Below are 25,196 nucleotides of genomic sequence, written 5' to 3'. Positions count from 1 at the left end.
TATTTCTTTTCCTTGGCCACAAAATGTATTTCCAAGGAATTTGTTGGCAGGAAAATTTGATTTTTCCATTCATATGTTTTGTTCTAGGATATCATTATTGAATAAATAATAAATATATTGGGATGTTAAATTCTCTACGAAAGTATAGTTTTCTATTTTTCTGTTATTTTGTTTTAAAGAAGGATATTTTTGATATATGGCTAGATCATTTTTCATCAAGTTTTTATATAAAAACAAAATAATCTCAACAAATGCTTGGCAGGTTGTCTTTTGTTTTGTAATAAGAATATTCATGATTTTTTTCCAGGTCATTTGATTTTTGCCTTGTTGTTGTTGTTAAGCAATGACCCATTTTGTGGTTTTTCTCTGCAAAGACAAATCTGGAACGATTTCTCATTTCCTTTTCCAGCTTATTTTACAGAGGAGAAACTGGGGCAAGTGTTTCCCAGCCATTTAGTGTCTGAGGCCATATTTGTATTCAGGAAGACAAATTTTTCTGATTTCAGGTCCAACCCTTTATTCACCATACCATCTAATTGCCGTTCCCTAAAGACCATAAGACTATTCCATCTGACAAGAAACTGTAACTTCTACATATGCTATCTACCCCCTTTAGAATATGAGAATATTCAAGACCTCCCTTGAGAGCTAGGACTATTTTGCTTTTCTATTTGGTGCACCAATACAGTGTTCTACATTCTAAAGATTTGCAAATAGTAAATGCTTAACAAATGCATCATTCATTCATTTCATTCATTCCCTCCATGCCCAGATTTTATATTATCAATAGATTCTGAAATAATTCCTACACCATTAAGAAGTTTTTAACTTCTGTTAATGTTTAATTTTAGCTTTTCTGATGTTTAGCATTTGCTCTGCCTAGAGTCTTCTTTTTGCTTGAAGTACATATTCATGATGTGCCATCATGAATTTTCTGATTAGATAACAAACAAGCATTTGAAAACTTTAATATCTTTATTCTGAAACACATTTTCCACCATTCTCCCCAGTTCCATTATTGTTCCATTCTCCCAGTTGCATTGTAGTTTCCAAGTATGAAGGTACAAGCTGAGTGATTTTTGACTGTTTCTATCAAGTTCATAAAATTGCTCTTTTTCTTCATTGGAAGGAAGTCTGGGATAGTGGAATGAAGGAAGGAAAAAAAGAAGCAGTTATGCCAGATACTGTGCAGAATGTTTTATGATTATCTCATTTAATCCTTACAACAAATCTGAGAGTCAGATACTATTAATATTTCCATTTTATGTAGGAGAAAAATGAGGAAGACAGGTTAAATGATTTGCTAGCAAATGACTGAAACTGAATTTGAATTCAAATCTTCTAATTCCAGGGCCAACAGTCTATCCACTGGGTTCCCCAGCTATCTAGAAGGCTAAACTTGAAGTTACATGAACTTCCCTCTCAGAATACCTTTTATTTTCTCTATGTATCTCATATCTACCTAATTGTTTCCATGTAGTTTCCTCTTTAGAATATAAACTCAATCCGCATCTCTGAAATGAGAGAGTTGAACTACTTGGAGTTGATTGACCTCCAAGTTCAAATTCTAGTATTGTGACTGTAGCCAACATTGGTGAAGATACTATTATTTTCTTTTTGATAAGGTTGGTTTATTTTTAATAAACTTATTACAATTACTTTAAAGCAAGATGATCAATTTAATTCCATGAAATGATTTTTCCTGTTGTCTTGAGCACACATGAAAGGAAATAAATTATTTAAATCTTTAAGATGAATCTGTGAAAACTTTCCTGTTCAGCAACAACTTCTTTGTTTTTGTAGTGCGAATGCCAATATTAATGTGTTTCTGTACCTGCTTCAGACGATTTGTTATTGTAAAAAAAGAAAATCTTATGTTTTGAACATCAAGAACTAGACTAATATGCATATGATCTTAAAATTCTGTCTCAACAACCACTGTTGCCGTTGTTGTTTAGTCATTTACTCATGTTCAATCCATCATAACTCCATGAACCACACCAGGCCCTTCTACTCTTCTATCTATCCATCTTATCCTTTGTCACCTCATTTTCCTATCTTTCCCATCACTGGTTTTGTCCAGTGAGTCCCATCTCCTCACTAGGTGACCAAAGTATTTAAGCTTCAGTTTCAGAATTTGACTTTTTAGTAAATAGCTTGAATTAATTTCTTTAAGTATTGAATCTTTGATCTCTTTGCTATTACGGTACTCCCCAGCACCACAATTATAGTACCCCTTTTCTATTGGTAAAGGACAGGGTAATTTTTTTTTTTTTTGCTTTTGCAAGGCAATGGGGTTAAGTGACTTGCCCAAGCTCACACAGTTAGGTAATTATTAAGTGTCTGAGGTCCCATTTGAACTCGGGTCCTTCTGACTCCAGGGCTGTTGCACTATTCATTATGCCACCTAGCTGCTCCTGGGGGAAATTTTTTATTCTTTTTTGTTTCATGGGTTGAAATGCTCAAAGAATTCATTACCTATTGATGGACTTCTGGTGGAAGAATCTCATTATCTAGGTGCTAATTTTCTGAGCCCATCCTGTCTAACCTATACTTTTCTAACCCAGATCTAAACTTTCCCTCTTGTTCCCCAAAGACCTCAATAAGAGGATTTCTAGCCTCCTGCTCCTTAAAGGAGAACCTTTTCAAGGTAGTTTATACAACTTTGGCTAACTATTAGAAAATACTTCCATACACCAAGGCTAAATCTGTCTTTCTGAAACTCTTTTCAATTGTTCCTATTTTTTTATCTCTGGTTCTAAGTAAAAGAAGCCCAAGTCTTCTTTGATATGACAGCATTTCAAATACTTGTAGACAGTTATCCAATTCCCCTGTCATCTTTTCCCTAGATAAACTTAAATGAGTCCTCATGCAACACAGTTTCCGTTGAGTCACTCATTAATGACCTGAGTCACACAACATACAATATATATTTTTTTATTTTTTTAAGATTTTTGCAAGGCAAATGGGGTTAAGTGGCTTGTCCAAGACCACACAGCTAGGTAATTATTAAGTGTCTGAGGCCGGATTTGAACTCAAGTACTCCTGACTCCAGGGCCGGTGTTCTATCCACTGCGCCACCTAGATGCCCCTGAGTCACACAATATAAAATATAACTATAAAGTTATGAAATTCTTATCAACATTCTAATCATATTTGAAGCTATGGCTTTCTTACGATGTGATGCCCAGAATTTAAGACACTATATTTCAAGAATTCTTCTAAGATACTATTGTTCTCTTAAGATGCCAAACAAGAAGAGCATTTTCTCTTTTTAGTGACCATGTCTTACTACTGACTTAAGTTGGAATAGAAACTTGTCAACCTTTACTTTTCTCACCCAATGTATCTGTTATAGAACTTTACATTAATTCTCATCATATTTCATGTTATTCAATTTGGTCAATACATCTAGACTGTTACACTTTCAAAATATTCAGAATCTATCAGAGTCAACATTTTAAGTATTTTATCAAGCAGTCTTAATAGTTTATTAAACTAGTCCTCAGACTTCAGATAGATTTTTTTTCACAAGGGTCATATTTGAAACCTTCCCGGCAGATAGAGAACAGTTCAGATATTGTTTTCATTTACATAGCCTTTGAGAATTCATAGTTACCTCTAAACCATAATGATGCCTTTAATTTGTATTTTTATGATTGATTATTTCAAATTCCAGGTGTTTACTATTTGAAATAATTGGGTAGTTTTATTTTATGGAGAAATTTTCAGGGAATAGATGAGAGGAAAGAAGTCAGAGAAGAATTATCTACATTGTCTCAGTCTTTTCCTATAGTTGCTATTTCTTGTATTAACCCATTTTAAGCATATGTATGTCTTTCTATAAAAATCAGATATGTGGAGTAAAATTAATTTGGGAAAAAACCCAGCACTGTAATCCATATAAATTTTTTTTTTTTCAGAGCAAGACAAGAAAGACAAAGATGTGGAACCAGGTAAATATTTGAAATGTTCTAATTTCTCAGATTTCACTAGTTATTTACTTGAAGTTCTTAATTAAACATGAGGTCATCATTCTTTGTTACAGCAAAATCCACAAAGAAAGAAGCTTCTGGTAAGATTTGTGTTACTATTTTCTTCTTGTCATTTGTTGAACATAGGTCGTTTAGAAAAGAAAATCATATAAAAAGCCAGAAGAAAAATAAATCTGCATCTTCCCAAACTTTTATCTCTTAAATCAAATAAAGAAATCACAGAGGAGAAAGTCAGAGATTAGTGACCTGAGCTATAATATACAATGTGTAACCATAAAATCATGAAAATGATTTTCAGAAGCTTTCTGAATAGCAATCTCATCGCTTTATAGAAATGCTTTATATTAGACTTGTGGTCAGAATTTAAAGGATACATGACTTTTAAAAAACTTTTAGTATTTAAAACATTTTATGAAACTAGCTTCAAATGTTGCAAAATAGACTGGAAATTAGGAAGAGTTAGGTTCAGATTCTACCTCTAACATTTAGCACATTACAACAATTTTGAATTTTCTTCCTTTGCAAAGTTTGTATTATAATACACATAGTATCACCTTTTAGGATTGCTATGGGTTGAAATAAAATAGCGTATTTAAAGGGCTTTAAAAACTTTAAGGTGTTATAGAACAGCAAGTCATGATTCTATTGAGGAAATGGGAAGTTATTGTCCCTAGGAAAATTTCTAAGGATTAGAAATTACAGAGTGCATAGTTAATAAATAAACAAAATAATTTTTTATTTTATTTTGTGCATTTTTCTTTTATTTGTAATTTATGGACTAAAACAAGCATTACCATGACATAGAATAGTAAAAAAGATGATTGTATAGGAAGCTACAAATCTATTATGTACAACTCATCATTCTTTTTAAATGTATAAAAAGTTATCATGGGGGCAGCTAGGTGGCGTAGTGGATAAAGCACCGGCCTTGGAGTCAGGAGTACCTGGGTTCAAATCCAACCTCAGACACTTAATAATTACCTAGCTTTGTGGCCTTGGGCAAGCCACTTAACCCCATTTGCCTTGCAAAAACAAAAAAAAAGTTATGTAAATTTCTTTTTTATCTCCCTTGAGATGACTATCATTATGTACAAATATATGTATTTATGTACATATATTTTGACATATGTACATATATTTCACATATATGTACATGCGTGTATGTAAAATAATTCCATACAAACTCCTCTTTATAATTTTTTTCTCTGGATTTCAGGTAGTGTCTTCCTTCAAATGTCCTCTGTATTTAATTTGGGTTTTTAGAATAGTCAAAATGACTGATTGCCCAAAGTTGTTCTTAAAATAATGTTGTTATTACTGCATACAATGTTCTTTTGGTTCTGCTCATTTCCTTGTTCCATGGAATTCTATCCATGTTTTTCTAAGGTCATAATTTTTGATAGCACAAAAGTATTCCACCATAATCATATCATATGACTAGTTCAGCTATTCCTCAATTCATGGGTATCCCTCCAATTTCCAGTTCTTTGCTATCACAAAGAGAGCTTATATCATATATATATATATATATATATATATATATATATATATATATATATATATATATATATATATATATTTGTCAAAAGTTATGCACAGTCTTCAGATGAAGAAATCAAAACCATTTGCAGCTGTATATGTATATAAATATATATCATATGTTCTAAAATGCTCTAAGTTCAGAGAATACAAGAAAATGCTCTAAATCATTATTGACTAAAGAAATGCAAATTAAAACAACCTTAAGATAACAGTTTGCTCCTATAAACTTGGCTAAAATGATTAAAGAGCAAAACAGCAAATTTGGAGAAGAGGTGGAAACTTGAGACACTAAGTTATTGTTGATGGAATTGTGCACTCTAACCATTTTGGAGAGCAATCTGGAATTATGCTCAGAGAATTATTAAACTGTTATACCCTTTGACCCTGTTAGGTCTATTTGACTACCATTAGGGGTCTGCTGGCAAAGATGATTAGGCAATAAAGGAAAAGAACTTATATGTTCCAGTTATGTAATTGTAATGATACTGACATAGATTATAAAAGCATCTAAAGAGTCTTCATACATTTTTACACTTTTGGAACATCCTGAATAATATTGTATTAATTGATAGTATGCTTCTACTTGATAGTAGTTTTTAAAAATTAATTATTATTTTTAACTGTAATGAAAACTTTGTGAGGATATGGGTTAATGTCCTAGAAAAATGCAAAGAATTAAAAATTACAGAGTGTAGGTAGCCAACAAATAAAGTATATGGTTATACAATTGTTTTTCTTATTTTATTTATAATTTATGAAATAAAACAAACATTACCACAATGCAGCATTTTTGCAATTGCTTATGTTTCCCCTTATCGAATATTTTCAAATAGAAGAAATTACTTGTTGGGTATATTAGACAGAGGATTCTTTCCTTTCCATCTATCCCCCTAGGGATATACTTGTTCTGCCATTGCCCTGGTGTTTCTTGAATTCTTTTTGTCAGGACCTTTGAAACTGCCCATACTGGAACCCACCTAATGCTTTTCTCTATTACCCTCCTTTTCTTAATGCTGTTTGGAAGAATTAGTTCCTCTTCTTGTGAGGTAGAAGGAGAAAGACACTGATTCAAGGGTTGTCCCCAAATGAGACTTGTGGCCCCCAAAATACACCATGAATTTGCTTTTGTGCTTTTATGAAGGAGCAAGTGAGGTCTTTTTTAAGGAGAGATATACTGAGCATTAAGTATATTAAAGTTCTTTGTAGTCATGGTTTTTACTTTGCCCATGAATTTCCTCCATTAAAATGTAATTACATTTGATTATTTTATGGCAGTGCGAGGTGTTGTAGGGTTAAAGATATTTGGGAAAAAAGTGAATAATCTGTCAATAATTGCTGATTAATTACTGGATGGTCCCTGAAAGGGAGTCAATCAAAGTTTGCTCTGGAAAAAACTCCCTTGAGTTAATGTCCTTTTTGGAATTCTTAGTTATATATAATATCACATAATTATATTGCTTTCATAAATATCTTGTTATATTAACAATTATTTTAATATTAGTAAATTATATAGCTATATACTGTTTCATAGTTAATAGAGACCCAATGTTTTTATCTATTTATTTCAAATTCATTTAAAAATGCATTCCAAATTTTCTGACTCCTTTTAGTTCCCTATCTTTTGAGAAAGCAAGTAATATGATTTAAATAATATATGTAAAATGATAGAAAGCATAGCTTTAATATTAGCCATTTTACAAAAAAAGAAAAAGATTAAGTGGAAAAAATTGTACTTCAATTTGTATTCAGAATTTATCAATTCTCTCTCTCTGGAGGTGGATAACATTTTGAATTCTTTGAATTTTCTTGGATCAATGATTCGATAAGAGGAACTAAACTTTTCATACTTATCACCTTTACAATATTGCAATTACTATGCACAATAATTTCCTATTTTAAATCTCTATACTCACTATTAATTCTTAGAAGTTTTCCCAGGTTTTTCTGAAGTCCCTTCCCTTGTTATTTCTTGGAGTACAATAGTATTTCATTACAATCATATATCATAACTTGCTATCACATTTATCAACATTGGATATATAACATAATTAAATATAATATTAAAGGTCATTCCCATATGGGATCCATTGTTGAAGTAAAAAAGAATCTAAATTCTAATCCTTCTCCTGATATATTTTTACTTTGTAGACATGTGCAAGTCATATTTTTCCTGGCCAAATCTCTAAAAGTAGTGTTGCTCTTCTGCATTTGATGAAAGACATATTCTGGGAGAAACCCACACCAATAAATCAAATGGAAGAACTAATCTATAGCCTCACCAAGAAAAGCATAGCTTCCTGTATATATTAGCAATGATATGCAATCCTATTCTATAACCATTATGTCTAAATGTATTCTTTTAGAAAAATGTAAATGTAGATTCCATTCTTTCATTAGTCATAAATCATATTATATTAAGTCTGTAATACGAATTGGATGATATTTACCATCTTATTTGAGATTTCTAATCTACTTTATTTCCCACATTTTCAATATTGATTTTTTTGATGGTGAAGGTCATTTGAATAATTTTTGCTCCAAGTTGCTGTTTCTTATGAATCACTGGCCTTCTCCACTTATTTTTTTTCCATTTGCTTACTGCTCTCTTGAGCAAATGGTTTGAAATTTCATGTAGATAGGGTTCTCTTTCTTCTTTCCCTTCTTGCTATTTAGTGCCCCGATGTACTATTTAATGTAATAATCAGCTCAGTAAGCATCCAGTTAAATACAGTCTCTCTATTTGTTCCTTATTATAAACACTATGCAGCCAATCCAAAGTACATCATTTGTGTATCAGTGAAATGTCTGATTTGGCAACTTTTCACTTCCTATTTGTTCTCTTCTTTCTTAAAATTGTTACCTTCTTTCAGTAGCAGTTCGTACTTCATGTTAGTTATACCTTGATAAAGATTTTCATCTTACTTAACTACCATTAGTTTAAAGATGCTAGAAATAGAACCAAAAAAGGTCAAATTTTAGCCTGTTGCAGAATTTTATTTTTTAGAGAAGAAAGCAAACCATATTTTTAAATGAGCCATAAGTTTTGAGAAAAAAGGAATGACTCTACATCAAAATAATCAACACAATAGTAGCCAATTAGAAATGAAGGAAAACTTTATATTGACAGACTAAATTCTGAGACTATAAATCAGCCTAGGAAAAACCTTAAAAAATTTCCTATAGCAAAATTTTAGAGGATAAGATCATAAAAACACAGTAAAACAGTATGTCTTTCATTATTCTTTTCAAGTCTTGTTTTTATTTTCCAAGTTTTAAATCTAGGCTTTTAAGACATTAAAACAATCCTTAATATCAAAGAATGAAGAAAAAAACCAAAATGTGTTGATTGATTTAAATGTCATTTTTCCTTAACAGCCCTAAGTGAAAAACACGTAAAATCAAGTATGTTAAATAAAACTTTTGCATGTTTCATATAAATGTAGAAGTATTTGTTTCAGTTCTTTTGCTTTGGGCAAAAAATTAAGAATCCTGTGTTAATTTCTGAGTGATGCTAAGAATATCTCCCTTTGTTGTGAACATTTGTTGCACTGAAATTATGCTTAAAATATTTAATCCAATGCCTTCCCTTTGAGTTTATACTTCTTTAATTTTTTTTCTTTAGAGCATTTTGTTTTCAACTCTAATTTGTTTATGTAAAGATTTCTGAGACATGCCAAGGTGCAAGGTGTTTTCTCTCCTTTTTGAAATGCTATAATTTGAAGTGCCCATCTAATATTGTGCAGCAGTACCCCTGGCAAAACCAAATAAAACATCACATGTTCAAACTATGAGGGAATACATTGTATCCAAGATTAGAGTGCCCTCTGCCACCTTTAACTAAAGGAAGATAGAGATATTTTATTGATGTTTCTTGTAGAATTTACATGTCTTTAGATGAGGGAACTCAAATTGATTTCTAGGCCATTCTTCTGCCTTTGAAATGGTGGAGATTTTGGAAATGATTCTAAGACTTTACTTAGAAAAAGTCAAATTGATTTGTTGGCATTGCTAGATTAGATAAGAACCTGGCAGATGCCAAGAAATGGAGATTGTTTTCCTTATTATGATATAAATTTGCTTTTAGGGAGATATTGTTTCTAGCTACTCAAGCTTTTACATTTTAGATTTATAGTCAAACCTGAAAAATATTCATGGCCTAAAAGGGTTTATATTTCTCTACAGGATTAAAGCTGCCCAGACATCAATCATGATTCTAATATATGTACAAAATAAAGCAGTCAGAAACAGCTAACATTTCATGAGATATTATATACTATATCTGACTTTGGGGACCTGCTTATTTATTTTTTTGTTTGTTTAGTGGATATATGGGGAGGAAAAAGCTTAGAAATACTTCATTTATTGGCATAGTACAGTTTATATTATATTAATGTTTTCACCCTAGCCTTGAGAAGAACCTTTTCTTGACTATAAATGTTGAAGAACTCTTTTTTTATGGTAATGGTTATGTTATTCCACATATAAAGATATGCACAAGAGATCATGAGTAATTGCAGAGAATCAGTACAGATCTGTGGATTAAAGATAAGCTTGAAAATGGTTGGCCCATTCCCAAGAAGACCTTTAAAAAGTCACGGCTTTCCATTTGTAATAAAAATTTGAAAGGCATCACCAAATTCCACTGCCAAGGAAACATACTGTGCAAGAAACACACTGTTCCAGTAATAATGAATCATAATTATTACCTTCCTCCTTCATACCCTGCCTCATTCACAGATATACACTTGAGACCTGAAGATAGATTATAGTGTTAAGACATCATCAGCCCCAGTTAAAGACTTATAAAGAGGTGGTTCATGGTAGAATTTCCAAATCACTAAAGACTTGAATGTGCCCAGATAGTCTTTATAGGGTTTGAAGCTATTTTGTCACCAAGATCAAGGTATTCCTAATAATGTAGCATTAATTAACAAGACGATGACACTACAAATAAGGAAAAAGAAACTAGTCATTTGCCAGAACTACTTCACTGCAGTGGATCAGGTAGACAAAAGAGGAGGATATAACCAAGTACCTATGGGAGCAAGAAATGGTTTCATTAATCTAAGGGCACATTTCTTGCATCACTAATTCTGACAACTGAAATTCTAAAGATTCCCTCTCTCTTTCCTGTGCTACTCAATCTCTTTGGTTGTCCTGGAACTTGACTTAATTTTGCACTTTCTTCTCTCATAGATTTGCCCATTGATTATTGCCAAGCAGTGTAGATGAGTACTTACAATCTGCACTTAATCTGTTTCAAAATAATTTTAAATACCCTGTTCTTAACTCTCTTTAATATGATTCCAATTGCAACTTGGAACCTAGTCTACTTATTTTGCTTTCTTAACTGTCTTGTTAGCTTTGACTTGGTGAGGATGCCAATTTTCACCTAGTCTTAGGATTTATAAACTCTTAATTTCTGATCTACAGAGCCATCCCTCTCTGAGGTTAGTTTTATCATCCACAATGAAAGACTAGACACCTTTGATGCAGTGAAAAAGTGACCCAAGTATCAAGATGTCTTAAAATAATAATAGGTAGCATTTATATAGCACTTTATAATTTGAGGACTTGGTTATTTGACAACTCTTGGAACAGTTAGCCTGGTTTGGGATCTGGTCTAAACTGATAAAGTGCCACATTCACAATATTCCTGAGAACTAAGTCAGTTTCAGAGTTTAAGATATCAGGTCAGAAATGAAAGGTGTTAGATGGTTTCAAAATTTGAGAAGATACAGGTTGGTAAGCAGAGATATCCAAATAGAGAGGTATGATTAGACAATGGGCATCATTTTAGATTACAACATAGAATGGTAAAAGTAGGAGCAGAGTTTGCATGTAGAGGTATAGAGGGAAATATGCAGTTCAAGGTGTTCTGAAGAAAAGTGAGTTTTGGAAATAGAAGTACCACATCTTTACTGTTAGCTTTCTAGCTACTATTGATATTTTAATATATATGCAAAGATATATACATATGCATCTGTATTTATCTTTTTTCCTCATAAGAAGCAAATGGCCCAATAATTTTTCCCAAAGCACTATCTGGTGTGAGTTCCAATAGACTTCTTTCTAAATAATAATAATAATAATAATAATAATAATAATAATAATAATAATAATAACTAGAAACTCTCCTGACACAATTCTTGATATCCTTTGAAAGTACCCATTCTTAGTTTATTTTTTATCATATTATATTGTAAGAGTAAATTAGTGAGATGAATTTTCAAGTGTGATTTTCCCCTTCTAATCAGTCTCTTATTTTTAATATCATTTGAGTCTTGTCATCATGCACTTCCATCATTCTATTAATGAAAACCATTAATAAATAATATAAAATCACTTTATGGCTTTGCTTTCTCTGCTTTCTTTAATGCCCTTACTTTGCTTTCTAATGTCTTCAGTTCTGTTCTGTTCTGTTTTGTTTATGCAGTTTAATCCTGATTTGCATTATAATAATATAAGGTATCGATCTGGCACCACTGATACTAATTTTTCATTCTTTGAATATCTGAATTTACAGAAACTGAACGAAGCAAAGCAGAGGTTGCTGCTGCCTCAACAAAAAAAGGTAAAATGCCATTGGTAAATAATGATGTACTTTAAAAAATATAGCCATAACTTATCTCAGGCAAGGTTCTTAACACAATGCATTGTGTAGTAGATGTATGATAGCTCTGGCTATTAAGTTTCTTATTTTAGTGATTAAAGAAACAAAAGTATTTCTCACAAGATTCATAGTGTAGGTTTTTAACAAGGTTTTGTTTTTAGTTTTCTCACACCAAAGCTCTTATGATTCTTGGGCCATACATTAAAACATTAATTAAAGTTAAAGAAAGGGGGTTAAAAATTGCAAATTCATTTTTTTTTCTTTAAATTGAGGTGGTAAAATTGTGTTAAACTCAATAGCATCCTGGACATCAGAGGAACATTTGAATTCAATATATTACCTTAGGAAGTTCTGTGTTGCACAAATTAGACTTTGATGGATGGAAGTAGCACAACCAATCTTTCACTTTATTTTGGAGATGATATCAACTCTTGTAAACCTACCTCAAGAGATGCAACTAGGATGACATTTTGCATAACAATGTTTGGGGTGAAATTTTTTAGCTTTCTTATGAGCTATTATACTGAACTCATTGATTTTTAAAAAATATATCATGTATACATTATTTTTAAAAATATTATATTCATTTATTTTTCCAACTATATGTAATGGTAGTTTTTTCAAAAACCAATTTTTTGCAAGGTTTTGAATTTCACATTTTTCTTTCTCCATCCTTTCCCCTCCCCAGTCCTTCAACAGAAAGCAACCTAATATTTGTTATACATATATATAACCATTTTAAACATAGATCCATATTAATCATGTTGTAAAAGAAAAATCTAATCAAAAACAGGGGAAAAACCCATAGTACTTAAGACAACTTTTTAAAAATTGAAGTGAGGTCTGTATTTAAACTCCAAAATTCCTACTCTGGATATGGATTTTTTTTAACTATCACAAGTCTTTTAGAATTGTCTTTGATAATTGTACTGCTGAAATGAAAAAGACCAGTGTCTACAATATTCTTCTGGTTATGCTCACTTCACTCAGCAATAGTTCATACAAGTCTTTCCTGGATATTATGAAGTCCTGGCCCTCATGATTTCTTGAACAATAGTGTTCCATTACATTCTTATAACACAATTGTTCAGTCATTTCCCAATTGTTGGATATTTTTTCAATTTCTACTTCTTTGCCACTACAAAAAGACTGCTCTAAATATTTTTGTATATGTGGATTTTTTTTACTCTTTTTGGTGATCTATTTGGGATACAAACCTAGTAGTAACATTGTTAGATAAAAGGGCATGCATGGTTTTATTACCCTTTGAGAATAATTCCAAATTACTCTCCAAAAAGGCTGGATCAGTTCACAACTCCACCAACAATGCATTAGTTCACATCCCCTCCAGTATTGATATTTTCCTTTTTAGTCACATTGGTCAATCTGCTCATAGCTTTTAAAAGAACAAACAGATCTCTTTATGTTAATCCATCATTACATTTTTGTAGAAATCATTCACAATTCCCTTTTTTAAGATCAGCCATTTTGAATGTCAGAAAAAGATTCATTTGTTTGGGTTGCCATTCACAGATTGTAGATTTGATCTATCTAGCCCAATTTTTGTCATTTCATAGATTTGGAAACAGAGGCACAGTTTACAATGGATGAGATTTGAACCCAACTCTTCTGACTCTTTATGAAGAACAGAGAACAAACTAAAAACTTGTATTTTTGAATAAACTGCCAAAACTTATATATATATGTGTGTGTGTGTGTGTGTGTGTGTGTTTGTGTATACATATACCTATATACATATATACATATATACATATTTCTTTATAAACTCTTATTTCTGTTTTCTAGTACTAAAATAATAACAATAATAGCAAATATGTATATAATACTTATATATGGAACTATGCTGGGAACTTAAGAATTATCATTTCATTTGATCTTTAAGTAGATGCTATTATTATACCCACTTTACAGATTAAAAAAAAAACCCAGGTAAATGGACGTTAGATGACTTTTCCAAAGTACACAGCTAATAAGTGTCTGAGGTAGAATTTGTCCTTAGATTTGTACTCTAGGCTAAATGGGCTGATCACTGTCATTTAGCTCTCTCAAAAAACTGCCCCAAGAAAACAAGATAACTGAACAGCACTTCTGATAGCTAACTGCTATATGATGTCTACCCTACTGCTTATCTTTTCCCTATTCTGAATTTCCTTCTAGTTCTAAAATTCTTTGATTCAAATTAAGAGAAGATATCAGCACACTAGTCAATTGCTTCAAAAATGTGAAAGATGATTAATTTTACAACAAAAGGAACATTTTTTCTTCAATTTTTCTAAAGAATTGCCTATGGAGTAGTTTTTCCCCATCTGCCTCATTCTAATTCACAATTATATAATGCCCATTTTGTATAGTATCTCTTTGATTACTTCTTGACATGGCTTACTGAATAAAAAGCCTAAACTTCCTGTTGCCAGGACTCTTACAACCTCTGCCCCAGATACATCCAACTCCCTACTTCCATTATATATACTACTGATATTTCTCTTAAAGACAACTTTATAATAGGACTTGATGTATCTGATGTTGAATGTTTTATAAAAATGATCACAGTATTTAAAATTGCCACCATAAAGGGCAACTGGGTGGCATAGTAGATAGAGCACTGGCCCTAAAGTCAGAAAGACCAGTATGTTCAAATCTGGCATCAGTCACTCAATACTTACTAGTTATGTGACCTTGGACAAGTCACTTAATCACATTGCCTTGCAAAAACAAAAACCTCCAATATATTCAATCAATTATTTAGACAACAAAATATCTTATACTTCAGAAAATAAAAGTTTGAAAATATTTTTCTTCTAATTTTAAATCAATTTTAAAAGTTTATAATGGTGATCAATCATATAGTTTAAGAAATTTCTAGGAAAGGGACTTTCACTCACAATATAACAACTAATAATTGCTGTTTTATTATCTTGTTCATATTATTTAGTAATATGTAAAATCATTAGCTAAATTAATTTTGACTTTGAGAGTTTCCATGTTATTTTTTAAGTTGGGCAAATTTTGTTCAAGGGTAACAGAAGCAATGCTGTGTGCCAATAGAATACCATAGGGATTTCTTTCTGCTCTTATAATTTGATATATTTATACCTATCCTTGAGATATCACAACTAAATATACCCAATTTTAAAAACCAAATAAATAAACAAAAACCCCTTATTAGCCTATTTCTGAATAAAGGCCATATGTAGATATACACAACTTAAACTCACCACTGTTTCCTACAAATGTCTATACCATAGCTAACCAGACTGCTTAATGAGCTGCAGTCAGGTAGCAGACTGACCAATTTCTTCAACACCATTTTAAAAAGCTTTATACATACAGACAATACTTTAATTTGACTTGGGATCTCTTCAAAATTGATTTGGTAGCATATTTGACAGAATTCTTAAATCATTAGCAGTCCCTGCTCATTTTTTTTTAGTTTTTTGCAAGGCAAATGGAAGGCCACATGGCTGGGTAATTATTAAGTGTCTGAGGTAGGATTTGAACCCAGGTACTCCTGACTCCAAGGCTGGTGCTCTATCCACTGTGCCACCTAGCCACCCCTGCTGCTCATCAATTTCTGCCTAACATGTTATTTTTTAGTCTACTTCACCTATTTGTAAAACTGAGAATCAGGGGAAAATACGATCAGGGAAGGTTTAGATCTGGGAACTAGGCTGTCCTATGGAATCAGATTAATGCTATATATATATATATATATATATATATATATATATATATATATATATATCCATTAATGGGTGATTGATTGAAATTTAGATTGGTTGAATTTAGATTGATTTAGAATGATTGAAAATTAATAGGAGATTAACCAAGGGGAAAACATTTGTAAGATGTGAATACCACAGGTCAAATTTGAAGTAGAGTTCAAGATCTGGGATATTAATTCAAGGAACATACTAGATTATCAGTGAAGATCCAAAATCAAGATATTATCAAAGGTTTAAAAAAGTACCAATTAGCATTATAGACAACTGGAAACATATGAACCTTAGTCAGGATTAGCAGTCAAGCCCTGGGATACTTGGACATAAAGAAAGGAAATTCACCCATAGGTCATGACAAATCTTACCATATATCAAAGATGTCCAAAATGCGATGAAATACTTTAGTAAATGAAGCCAAGCTACCACAGAACTCTCACTAAAATGACAAACCAAAATATATTGTTGATTGTTTCAATAAAATCTTTTAAAAGTAAGATTGGACAGTCCTGCCATATGTTATGACAAGGGGACTCAAAACTAACTTTGAAAGATCATATGAATGAACCAGGGGTGTTTAATATAAAGATGAAATCAAGAGATATATTGCTATTTCAAATATTTATAGATTTTTTTTCACATGGAAAGATAATGAATTGTGCCATAGAAGGTGGAACTAGGACCGATATATGGAGCAGTGTAGAGGAAAACAATCTGGAGTTTAAGTTATTCAATTTTAGGTTAAATTCTGTTTCAGGTACTTGGTATGTGCAGACTTTGGTTAATGATTTTCCTCTTCTAACCTGCTTGTTTTTATATGAAAAATAGTGAGGTTGAACTAGATAGGTTCTAAGAACCTTTCTCACTCAGAAATACTAAGGTCCTACCAAGTTATAAAGAAACAGATTTCAAGTTAATATCTCCTTAGTTCTAGGAATACTATTACTTTCCCCAAGAAGCAAGAGTTACAGACATAAAAGTTAGCTTCTGTTAAATCATGACATGGATCAATAAATCTTATATCTTTTTACATGAGCCTAACGTTCTAATTAGGGTACCTCTATTAGCTACTGCAATACTTCCATGGTTTTAATTTTGAGCCAGAGAGCTGTTGAAAAGGATAGAGTGTGGAATGACTTCAGAAACTTAGAAGCTATGAGACCCTAGGAAAATCATTTATACTCTGAACCTTATTTTGTCATCTCCAAAGAGGTATTATTAATGATCTCTTCTTTGGTGTGGATCAAGTGATGTATATTAGACAAATATTCACTCTTGTGAATCTTCTAACATTATATAAATGTTGTTATTGTATCAGTAACTATTTTCATTATTACTATTAAATGTAATTTTTAAGTGTTAGGGCTACTACACAAAATAATTGTATAACATGCAGTAGGAATCTCTGTGACACTCTCTAGAATATAAAATTTAGGGGCCCATAGGAATGTAGAGACTTTATGGTAGCTGTGCCAGGACATCCTAGGAAACGTTCCAACTATATTTTCTTGTATAGACATTTATATACCTAGATGTAATAGTATACTATATATTCACCAATGAAAATTTTTCCTGTTTCAGGGAACAACAAATTAAAGGTTATATAAACTCTTCTTCATCTATATGGCCATTCACAAAAGAATAAGAATGATCCTAGATCTATTTCCCAATCTAGGTATCCTCAATTCAAAGAACAAAATTCTCAATAGCACAAAATTCCTTTTATTCTAATAGCTGAGAGCTAGAATGAAAAATTCTACATCAATATCCATGTATCTGAAGCAGTAGTTCTAAAACTCCAGAAATAAGTTTTCTTACAGGGTAGAAGAATCATGTTTCAGTTTCAACACTAAATTTAAAAATCATTACCCCATCCAGGCCTTGAAGACTATGAACTTCTATCCCTATACTGTATGTGATTACATAGGACTCCTACAACCCTCACTTAGTTATAAAGTTAAGTTATTTCTTGGTCTATTTTATAAAATACTTAAATGGAACATGGAGAATCCATTCTAAAGAGTGCACAGTTCAATTTGAACTAGAACTCTGTGTGCTAACTTTGGTCAATTAACTAGCTAGCAAATATTTATTAAGCATTCACTGTGTATAAGGCACTATACTAAGCACTGGAGATAAAAAGAGAGGAGAAAATATGATTCTTGCCATGAAGGAGATTAGTTCTAATAAAAAAAGATGATATGCTATCCAAGACATATATATATATATATATATATATATATACACACACACACACACACACACACACACACACACACACACACACACACACATACATCGTCCTGAAGGAATGGTCCTAGCAGTGTGTTTGGAGGGATGTGGAGAGTAGTCTGGCAGAAAGTACGTTTGAATAGAGTTTTTAAGATGGTCAAAGAAGTTAGATGAATGATGAGGTTAGATGCAGAGGTTTTGCTGATTTCATTTTTCTTTTTTTTTCTTTTGGTTTTTGCAAGGCAGTGGGGTTAAATGACTTGCCCAAGGCCACACAGCTAGGTAATTATTAAGTGTCTAAGGCTGGGTTTGAACTTAGGTACTCCTGACTCCAGGGACAGTGATCTATCCACTGTGATTTTAGAGGTTTTGAAATGAGTTAGAGGAGAGGAACTGAAAGAACTTAATGAAGACACATTTGTCAGTGAATTTATCTAAAAAGAATTAGAGAGACAGAGGTTTATGGCTAACAGGGTCTATCAGAATATACTCATCTTTCACAGTTTAGGTAATCAAATTGACAGGTTGACAATAGATATTTGTCTACATGAAGTTACCCACTGACTTCAAGGATCTCTGAGGGTTCCTATTTACTTTGGTAGTGAAATTATCAGATCCTACTTGTAATATGAACAATCCTCTACTAATAGAAGACACTTATCAAGGCATCATGTCCTTTTTCTATTGTTTTACCAAACCTATCACTACTATATTAATAGAAATGACTTCATAGCTTAAATGCAGGGTTGAATTAACAATGGTATTCATTTGAAGATAGTCCTAAAACCTTACCTATTTCCTTGGGTTTCCCTGTATTACAGTGGAAAGAATATAAAGTCAGAGCCACTGGATCCAAGTCCTCATGATTATGTTTGTAACCTATGTGAATTTGGATGGTATTTAATTTCCATTGGTCTTAGTCTTTTCATTTATAAAATGAGACTTTTGACTTGAATAATTTCCAAGTTCCCACCCTGTTCAAAATTTTTGATCCCTCTTTAAATCTGGCCATAAAAATAGTCCATAGGTTATACAAGAGTTTCTTTTGGATAATAATCTAAGGGTTAGTTCCTTCCCACTCTGAAATATATAGATGGCCATCCAAACCAGTTCACTATTGAACCCTTTGTTTTGCTTTATCCACTGTAGTGATTCTTTGAAAACAGGGTTTTAATTCATGAGTTGATTCAGAGGCTTTCCAAAGTCCACATTCTGTTGATAACTAAAAATTTAGCCCACCAATGTCTAGTGTACTCTTAACACAACTTTTGAAGAAAATCCTTAAAAGGTTATGTTCAAATGACTTACACCAATTATTTCAATTTCCTTTGAATTTCATATTACTCTATTCATCTAAATGTCATTCCTTATTCCCTTTTATATCATCATAGTGTCCACATTCCTAGAATATCATTTCAGGTATAGATTATTTAAGTTTCAGTACATTTCAAAAGTGATCCTATATGCTTTACATTTAATAGTTGAAAAATTGTACAGATTAGTTATGTGAAACCCCACTTCCCTCATTATTTTAATCATCAGTCCAATTAGCCTATTAGAGAAGTCACTAGAAGGCAGTGGGTACCTACCCATACTGTGGGTTCCTGGAATAATCTGATGGTACTAAATTTATTTCCTTAATAATTCACATTTCTGGCTGACTTTAGGTGACCATATTCTTTATATTTAATATCTAATCCAAGCCTAAGTCTCCAAAGCTTATTTTCATTGTGAATATACAGAAATCCATCAAGTTTCATGTGTACCACCTTTGCATGAAGAAACATAATCTTCTGCTCTTAATAAGCATCCACGTAATAAGATATCTATAATATATAATCACAAAATAATGAAATAGGTCTAGTCTTTATCCACATGTGATTAGAAACCACTAATATTTCTTTCTTGTTTTTTTAATTTTCTAAGGCAATGGGGTTAAGTGGCTTGCCCAAGGCCACATGGCTAGGTAATTATTAAGTGTCTGAGGCCGGATTTGAACTCAGGTACTCCTGACTCCAGGGCCAGTACTCTATCCACTGCGCCACCTAGCTCCCCCCCCCCCCCCCACTAGTATTTCTAAGAAACCTTGAACTTACAATACTTTCCCTAATCAAAATGAAGGCATCCAGGAGGATCACATGAGAAACTTTACCAAAAGCTTTGCTAAAATAAACTCTATTTATACCATATTCTATATATACTAGTCAGATAACCCTGTCAAACAATGAAGAATTAAGATTAGGTGGGGATTACATTGTCAATGAGAAAATATTGCTTCTTTGTGATTACTATTTCTTTTTCTAGATGCTTTAGTATCTAGTATTTGGTATTTGGTATCACAAATCCTGCTTTGGTATCACTTTGCTTACAAGTCAAACTGAGCACAATGCTCTAAATGTACTGTCAACCTTAGAAAGGACTTGATCTAGTGACGGAATTCAAATAAATTAACAATTGCAAAAAACTTTTGCATTGGTTATACCAAACTGGTGTGAACCAGCTAAATCTTACCACTGACTTGATCTTTGACCCAAGACAAACATATATTTCCCTGTTACTCTTTACAATGTACTATATAGGGGTGGCTAGGTGGCACAGTGGATAAAGCACCCACCCTGGAGTCAGGAGTACCTGAGTTCAAATCCGGCCTCAGACACTTAACAATTACCTAACAGTGTGGCCTTGGGCAAGCCACTTAACCCCATTTGCCTTGCAAAAAACCCCTAAAAAAATAAACAATGTACCATATAATATTATATATATACCCCTAAGCACACAAGTGCCATATTATTCTTTCTTCACCTTCATTTTCTCCTCCTCCTCTTCCTGATAAACAATTGACAATGTTTCCCTTCTGCAAAAATATAGTCTCCACACTATTGTTCTATAAGAAATCATGAGGGATAGAATTTCAGAAAATCTTCGAAAGACTTGCATGAATTGATGCTGAGTGAAATGAGCAGAACCAGATGAAAATTATACAAACTAACAACAACATGGGGTGATGACCAACAATGATGGACTTATTCATTTCAGTAGCACAGTAATCAAACAATTTTAAGGGACTTGTGATGGAAAATATCATCTATATCCAGAGAAGGAACTGTGGAGTTTAAATGAAGACCAAAGCTTATCTTCAACTTTAAAAGTTGTCTTATGTATTATATAATTTGTTATCTCTAACATTTTCAAAAATATGCATAGTTTCCAGTCAATCAGTGCACACTATACATCTATATAATGCATATCAGAAATTTTAGGTACATTTAAGATAAAGAACACATAGCAATGTGCTGAGGCTCTCTAATGTACATTGCTTTTCTTTGGTTCATGTTCCATTAGTAATCCATGATGTGCTCCACGAGTTCCATGGTCCCAACTTTAATTCAATAAATTAGAGTTGAACCAAAAGTTCAACTACTCATAAGAATAGGCTGCTTCATAGGGAAATGAATTTTGCTATCTTTTTTATACATTGTCTAGGCAGAGAAATGGCCTTATAAAATTTTTTTAATGAAAAAAGAAAAGGAAAAACAATAGAGCAAAATTTATCAATCATCATTTTAAAAAATCATATATTCAGTGCTTTATTTGGGGTAGATTTTTTACTTCAAAAAGGTATACTTAAAATAATATTAGTAGGAAATTATCAAATGAAATAATGCATTAAAAAGTGATTTTCAAAGCATAAGTCTTAATATAAATATTATTGTTGTTATTACCATTACCATTACCTCATTAATTCCCTTGAGTTCAGTTAATTTTTCTGTAAAAAGTCAGAAATTAATATGATTAACCATAAAGAATCTTTATCATGGAAAAATTTCTAATTCTTATTTGACTCAATAAGAGCACTCAGACCAATGGTTTCCTTTTGTGTACATAATCCAACTCTTTGCTCTGGATCTTGGAAAACTTTTGCAGTATTATCTTTAACAAATTATTTACCAGCCTTCTCATTTTCTTCTGAAGATTCTGTGTCATTTTCCACCTTTTTTCAGCTTTGTTCATGCTATTTTTTTTAAAAATCTATAATACATCTGTTCTCAATCTTTGCATTTTCTAATTTCTCTCTACTTTACCAGACCCAGGTCTTTCTCCTTGAAATCTTACCAGATCACTTTAGCCCATATTACTTTATTTTCTCTTTTAGTCATTGGTAATTGATAGCTCTTATTGTCTGTATTTCTCAATTAATAATTACTCATATGACACCTTTTAAGATTATTTGTTATTTAATCTTTGTCACTGTTTGCCTTATATTCCTCATGATGGCCTCCCACTTATACTAATTATATTATTTTTAAAAAAACTTATACTTATAGAGTGCTTAAGCTATAATCCATTTTCTATACAATAACTTGACTTTCACAACCACCCTGTTGGGAACTAGTAGAAATATTATTTGGGCAACTAGGTGACTCATTGCTTAGCCTGAAGTTAAGAAGACTCTTCTTCCTTGAATTTAAATCTAGTCTCAGAAATTTGTTAGCTGTGAGACTTTGGGAAAATCAGTTAATCCTGTTTGTTCAGTTTGTAAGTAAAACTAGCTGGAGATGAAAATGGTAAATCACTACAAGAAAATTCCAAATGGGATCATGAATAGTCACACAATTGAAAATGACAAAATAATATTTAAAAGAATATTAGTATCCCTTTCTTTCAGTTAAGAAAACTGATCTTCAGAGAAGTTGTAATTTGTTTCACATTTCATAGCTACTTAGTTTAAAAAAAAATTACTTAAGGCAATGGGGCTAAGCAATCCATTAAGTATCTGAGGCTGCATTTGAACTTGGGTCCTCCTAACTTCAGAGCCAGTGCTCTCTCCATTACACCACCTAGCTGCCCCCATAGCTACTTAGCTTTAAAGCGTAAGACTTGATTCTAGACATTTGATTACTAGTCTGTTGATCTTTATACTATATATTTGATTACTCAATTATATTTCAATACTAGGCTAATTCTTTTATATTTAATCTAAGAATAAATTATTGAATAAACATGTGGCATGGAGAGGCTAAAGATAAAAAAGAATGTAATATACTATTTTAGGTATGTTCAATATATTGTTTTATTTTACTTGTCTGTACTTACTGTTATAAGCGAATGCTCTATTGGGGTGGAAATCATAAAGAAGGAATCCCCCCACCCTCAATAAAACCTTTAAAATGAGTAAAAGAAAAAAAGAGCCTTTAGGTAATAGATTAGTTTCATTTTTAAAATATCATTTGTTCAATATAGGAATATGTATACAATTAGCATGGTATGTAATGGGTCTTGGGAATATTCAAGTGCATGGAGCCTTCATCTGTCTAGATCAAGAAGTTTTGCTAAGGGGAACCAAAGGTCCAACAAGAAGATCAGGAAAGCCTAATCAGGATTAAAAGTCTGCACAAGAGGAAGCTTAGATATCTGATTTTATGCAATAATTTGAGATCATCCTAGGTTGGCCAATAGTTAAATCTGTGTTCCAGATGCTCTTATCGGGGTGTAGTGGGATACTTACTATCTTCAGACTTCACCTATCTAAAAGGAAAACTCCTTGACTCAATCTTAACTGGAGTAAATAATAACCAGACTAGGAGTGTGATATTACTTACAGCATTTACCTTGTTAAATAATTTCACAAAAATCAGTCTTTTGCCGCATGTATATACTCTGTGTGGGGCTCTGTGTTTTCAAGCAAACACTCTACTGTCCATTCATTTTTTCAGTGCCAGCCCCTGTAGGAGACGTGGGAGGTAAAAGGCAAAAGACAGATAGTCCTATATTCCAAGATACTGCATTCTCTTTCAAGGAGATGAGGTTGGCCAGTTCTATTTTTTTATCCCTATTGTTTAGCACATTGCCTGGATTATAATAGGCACTTAAAAAGATTTATTGATTGATTAATGAATTCAAGCAAACAGTTTTTTGGGAAAATTGAGCAACAGTTATGAAAATCACTGTATTCTTTGTCACTTGGGCACTATAGGCACTGGCAAATTTTACGTTTTTTCATATTTCAGGGCATAAAATTGCTCTTTTATTTTCTAGTATGAAATTTATTTTAATAAATAATTTCATTACCATTTTAACGTTTAAATGTTCAACATTCAAATAAGTGTCTCCAAATTAGGTTTTAGTGAGCATAGCCTGTCTCAGATGAAATTCATCCTCCTGACTAAAATCCATCTAAAATTCAAGTGGAATAAAATCCTAATCTAAATCTCAAGCTCAACTATGCTGCCCATGCAATTGATTAGATTGTGTCTAGGTTGTGTTTGAAGAACTACACAGCTGACATTTCAGCTTTAAAGATAGCCTAGAATGAAAGTTATTAATTGCAGTTCTGTCAAGCTGGCTTGTTTGTCAAAGAAAAAAGCAAAATATCAGAGGAGACTTGAGTGAATCATCAGTCGGGGAGACAGCAAACCCATCCATACCTCGTTTCTTCTACATTTCTACAGAAAAATAGTTATAATAATATTTAGTCTACATAATAAATTGGGGGAAATTGTTTTGATGCATTTAAGAATGTTAGAAACATTTGTTTAGAGAATTATGTAAGCACTGAATTAATTGTAGACACATTCTGCCTCCAGGGGCTTTCATTCCTACAAAAAGTCTAAGTTGAGCCTTATCTTTGTTTTGCAGCAACCACAGGAAAGAAGGAAGAAAAATCAACTAAGGCAGCAGAGCAAGGTAAAAAAAAATGAAGCGCGTTGACATTATCTCCTTTAGAAAGACAACTGCACGAGGAGGAAAACACTGGATTCAGACAGGCAGAAGACAATAACTTTTAAATTCATTGCTCCATTAGTGATTGCTTCCCTGTGCCACAGAGAATTTGAGTCTGCCATCTGGGCTTGTCTATACTCATGTATTCAAGCTTTCACTACAAGTTGAGAACAGGCAAAATGTATCAAGCACTTCATTTCTTCCCAAGAAAAATAAGGCTGCTGAGAACAAGAGAACTATTTTAAGGAACTTGCAGTCAGGTTTTTGTTCAATGTGCCAGTCAATATCAACAATAATAAATCAGTTTATTCTCCTGACTCCTGGGCTGATTATATTGTGACAGTCATATTTTTATCT

General features: G+C 32.2%; 1 protein-coding gene across 1 annotated transcript in view; it reads left to right on the top strand.

Moving 5' to 3' along the window:
- Positions 1–25,196, top strand: part of LOC141489371 (uncharacterized) — a 794,154-nt gene that overhangs the window by 239,068 nt on the left and 529,890 nt on the right. Inside the window, exons 13-17 of the mRNA XM_074190035.1 lie at positions 3,924–3,956; positions 4,049–4,075; positions 8,913–8,939; positions 12,064–12,111; positions 24,756–24,803. Of these exons, the coding sequence (XP_074046136.1) occupies positions 3,924–3,956; positions 4,049–4,075; positions 8,913–8,939; positions 12,064–12,111; positions 24,756–24,803 (183 nt within the window). The remainder of the gene's footprint in view (positions 1–3,923; positions 3,957–4,048; positions 4,076–8,912; positions 8,940–12,063; positions 12,112–24,755; positions 24,804–25,196) is intronic.

This window comes from Macrotis lagotis, chromosome 5 (genome assembly GCF_037893015.1).
Source record: "Macrotis lagotis isolate mMagLag1 chromosome 5, bilby.v1.9.chrom.fasta, whole genome shotgun sequence".
Lineage (NCBI taxonomy): Eukaryota > Metazoa > Chordata > Mammalia > Peramelemorphia > Peramelidae > Macrotis > Macrotis lagotis.
The sequence above is the reverse complement of the archived record's forward strand: the minus strand, read 5'-3'. Positions and strand labels throughout refer to the sequence as shown.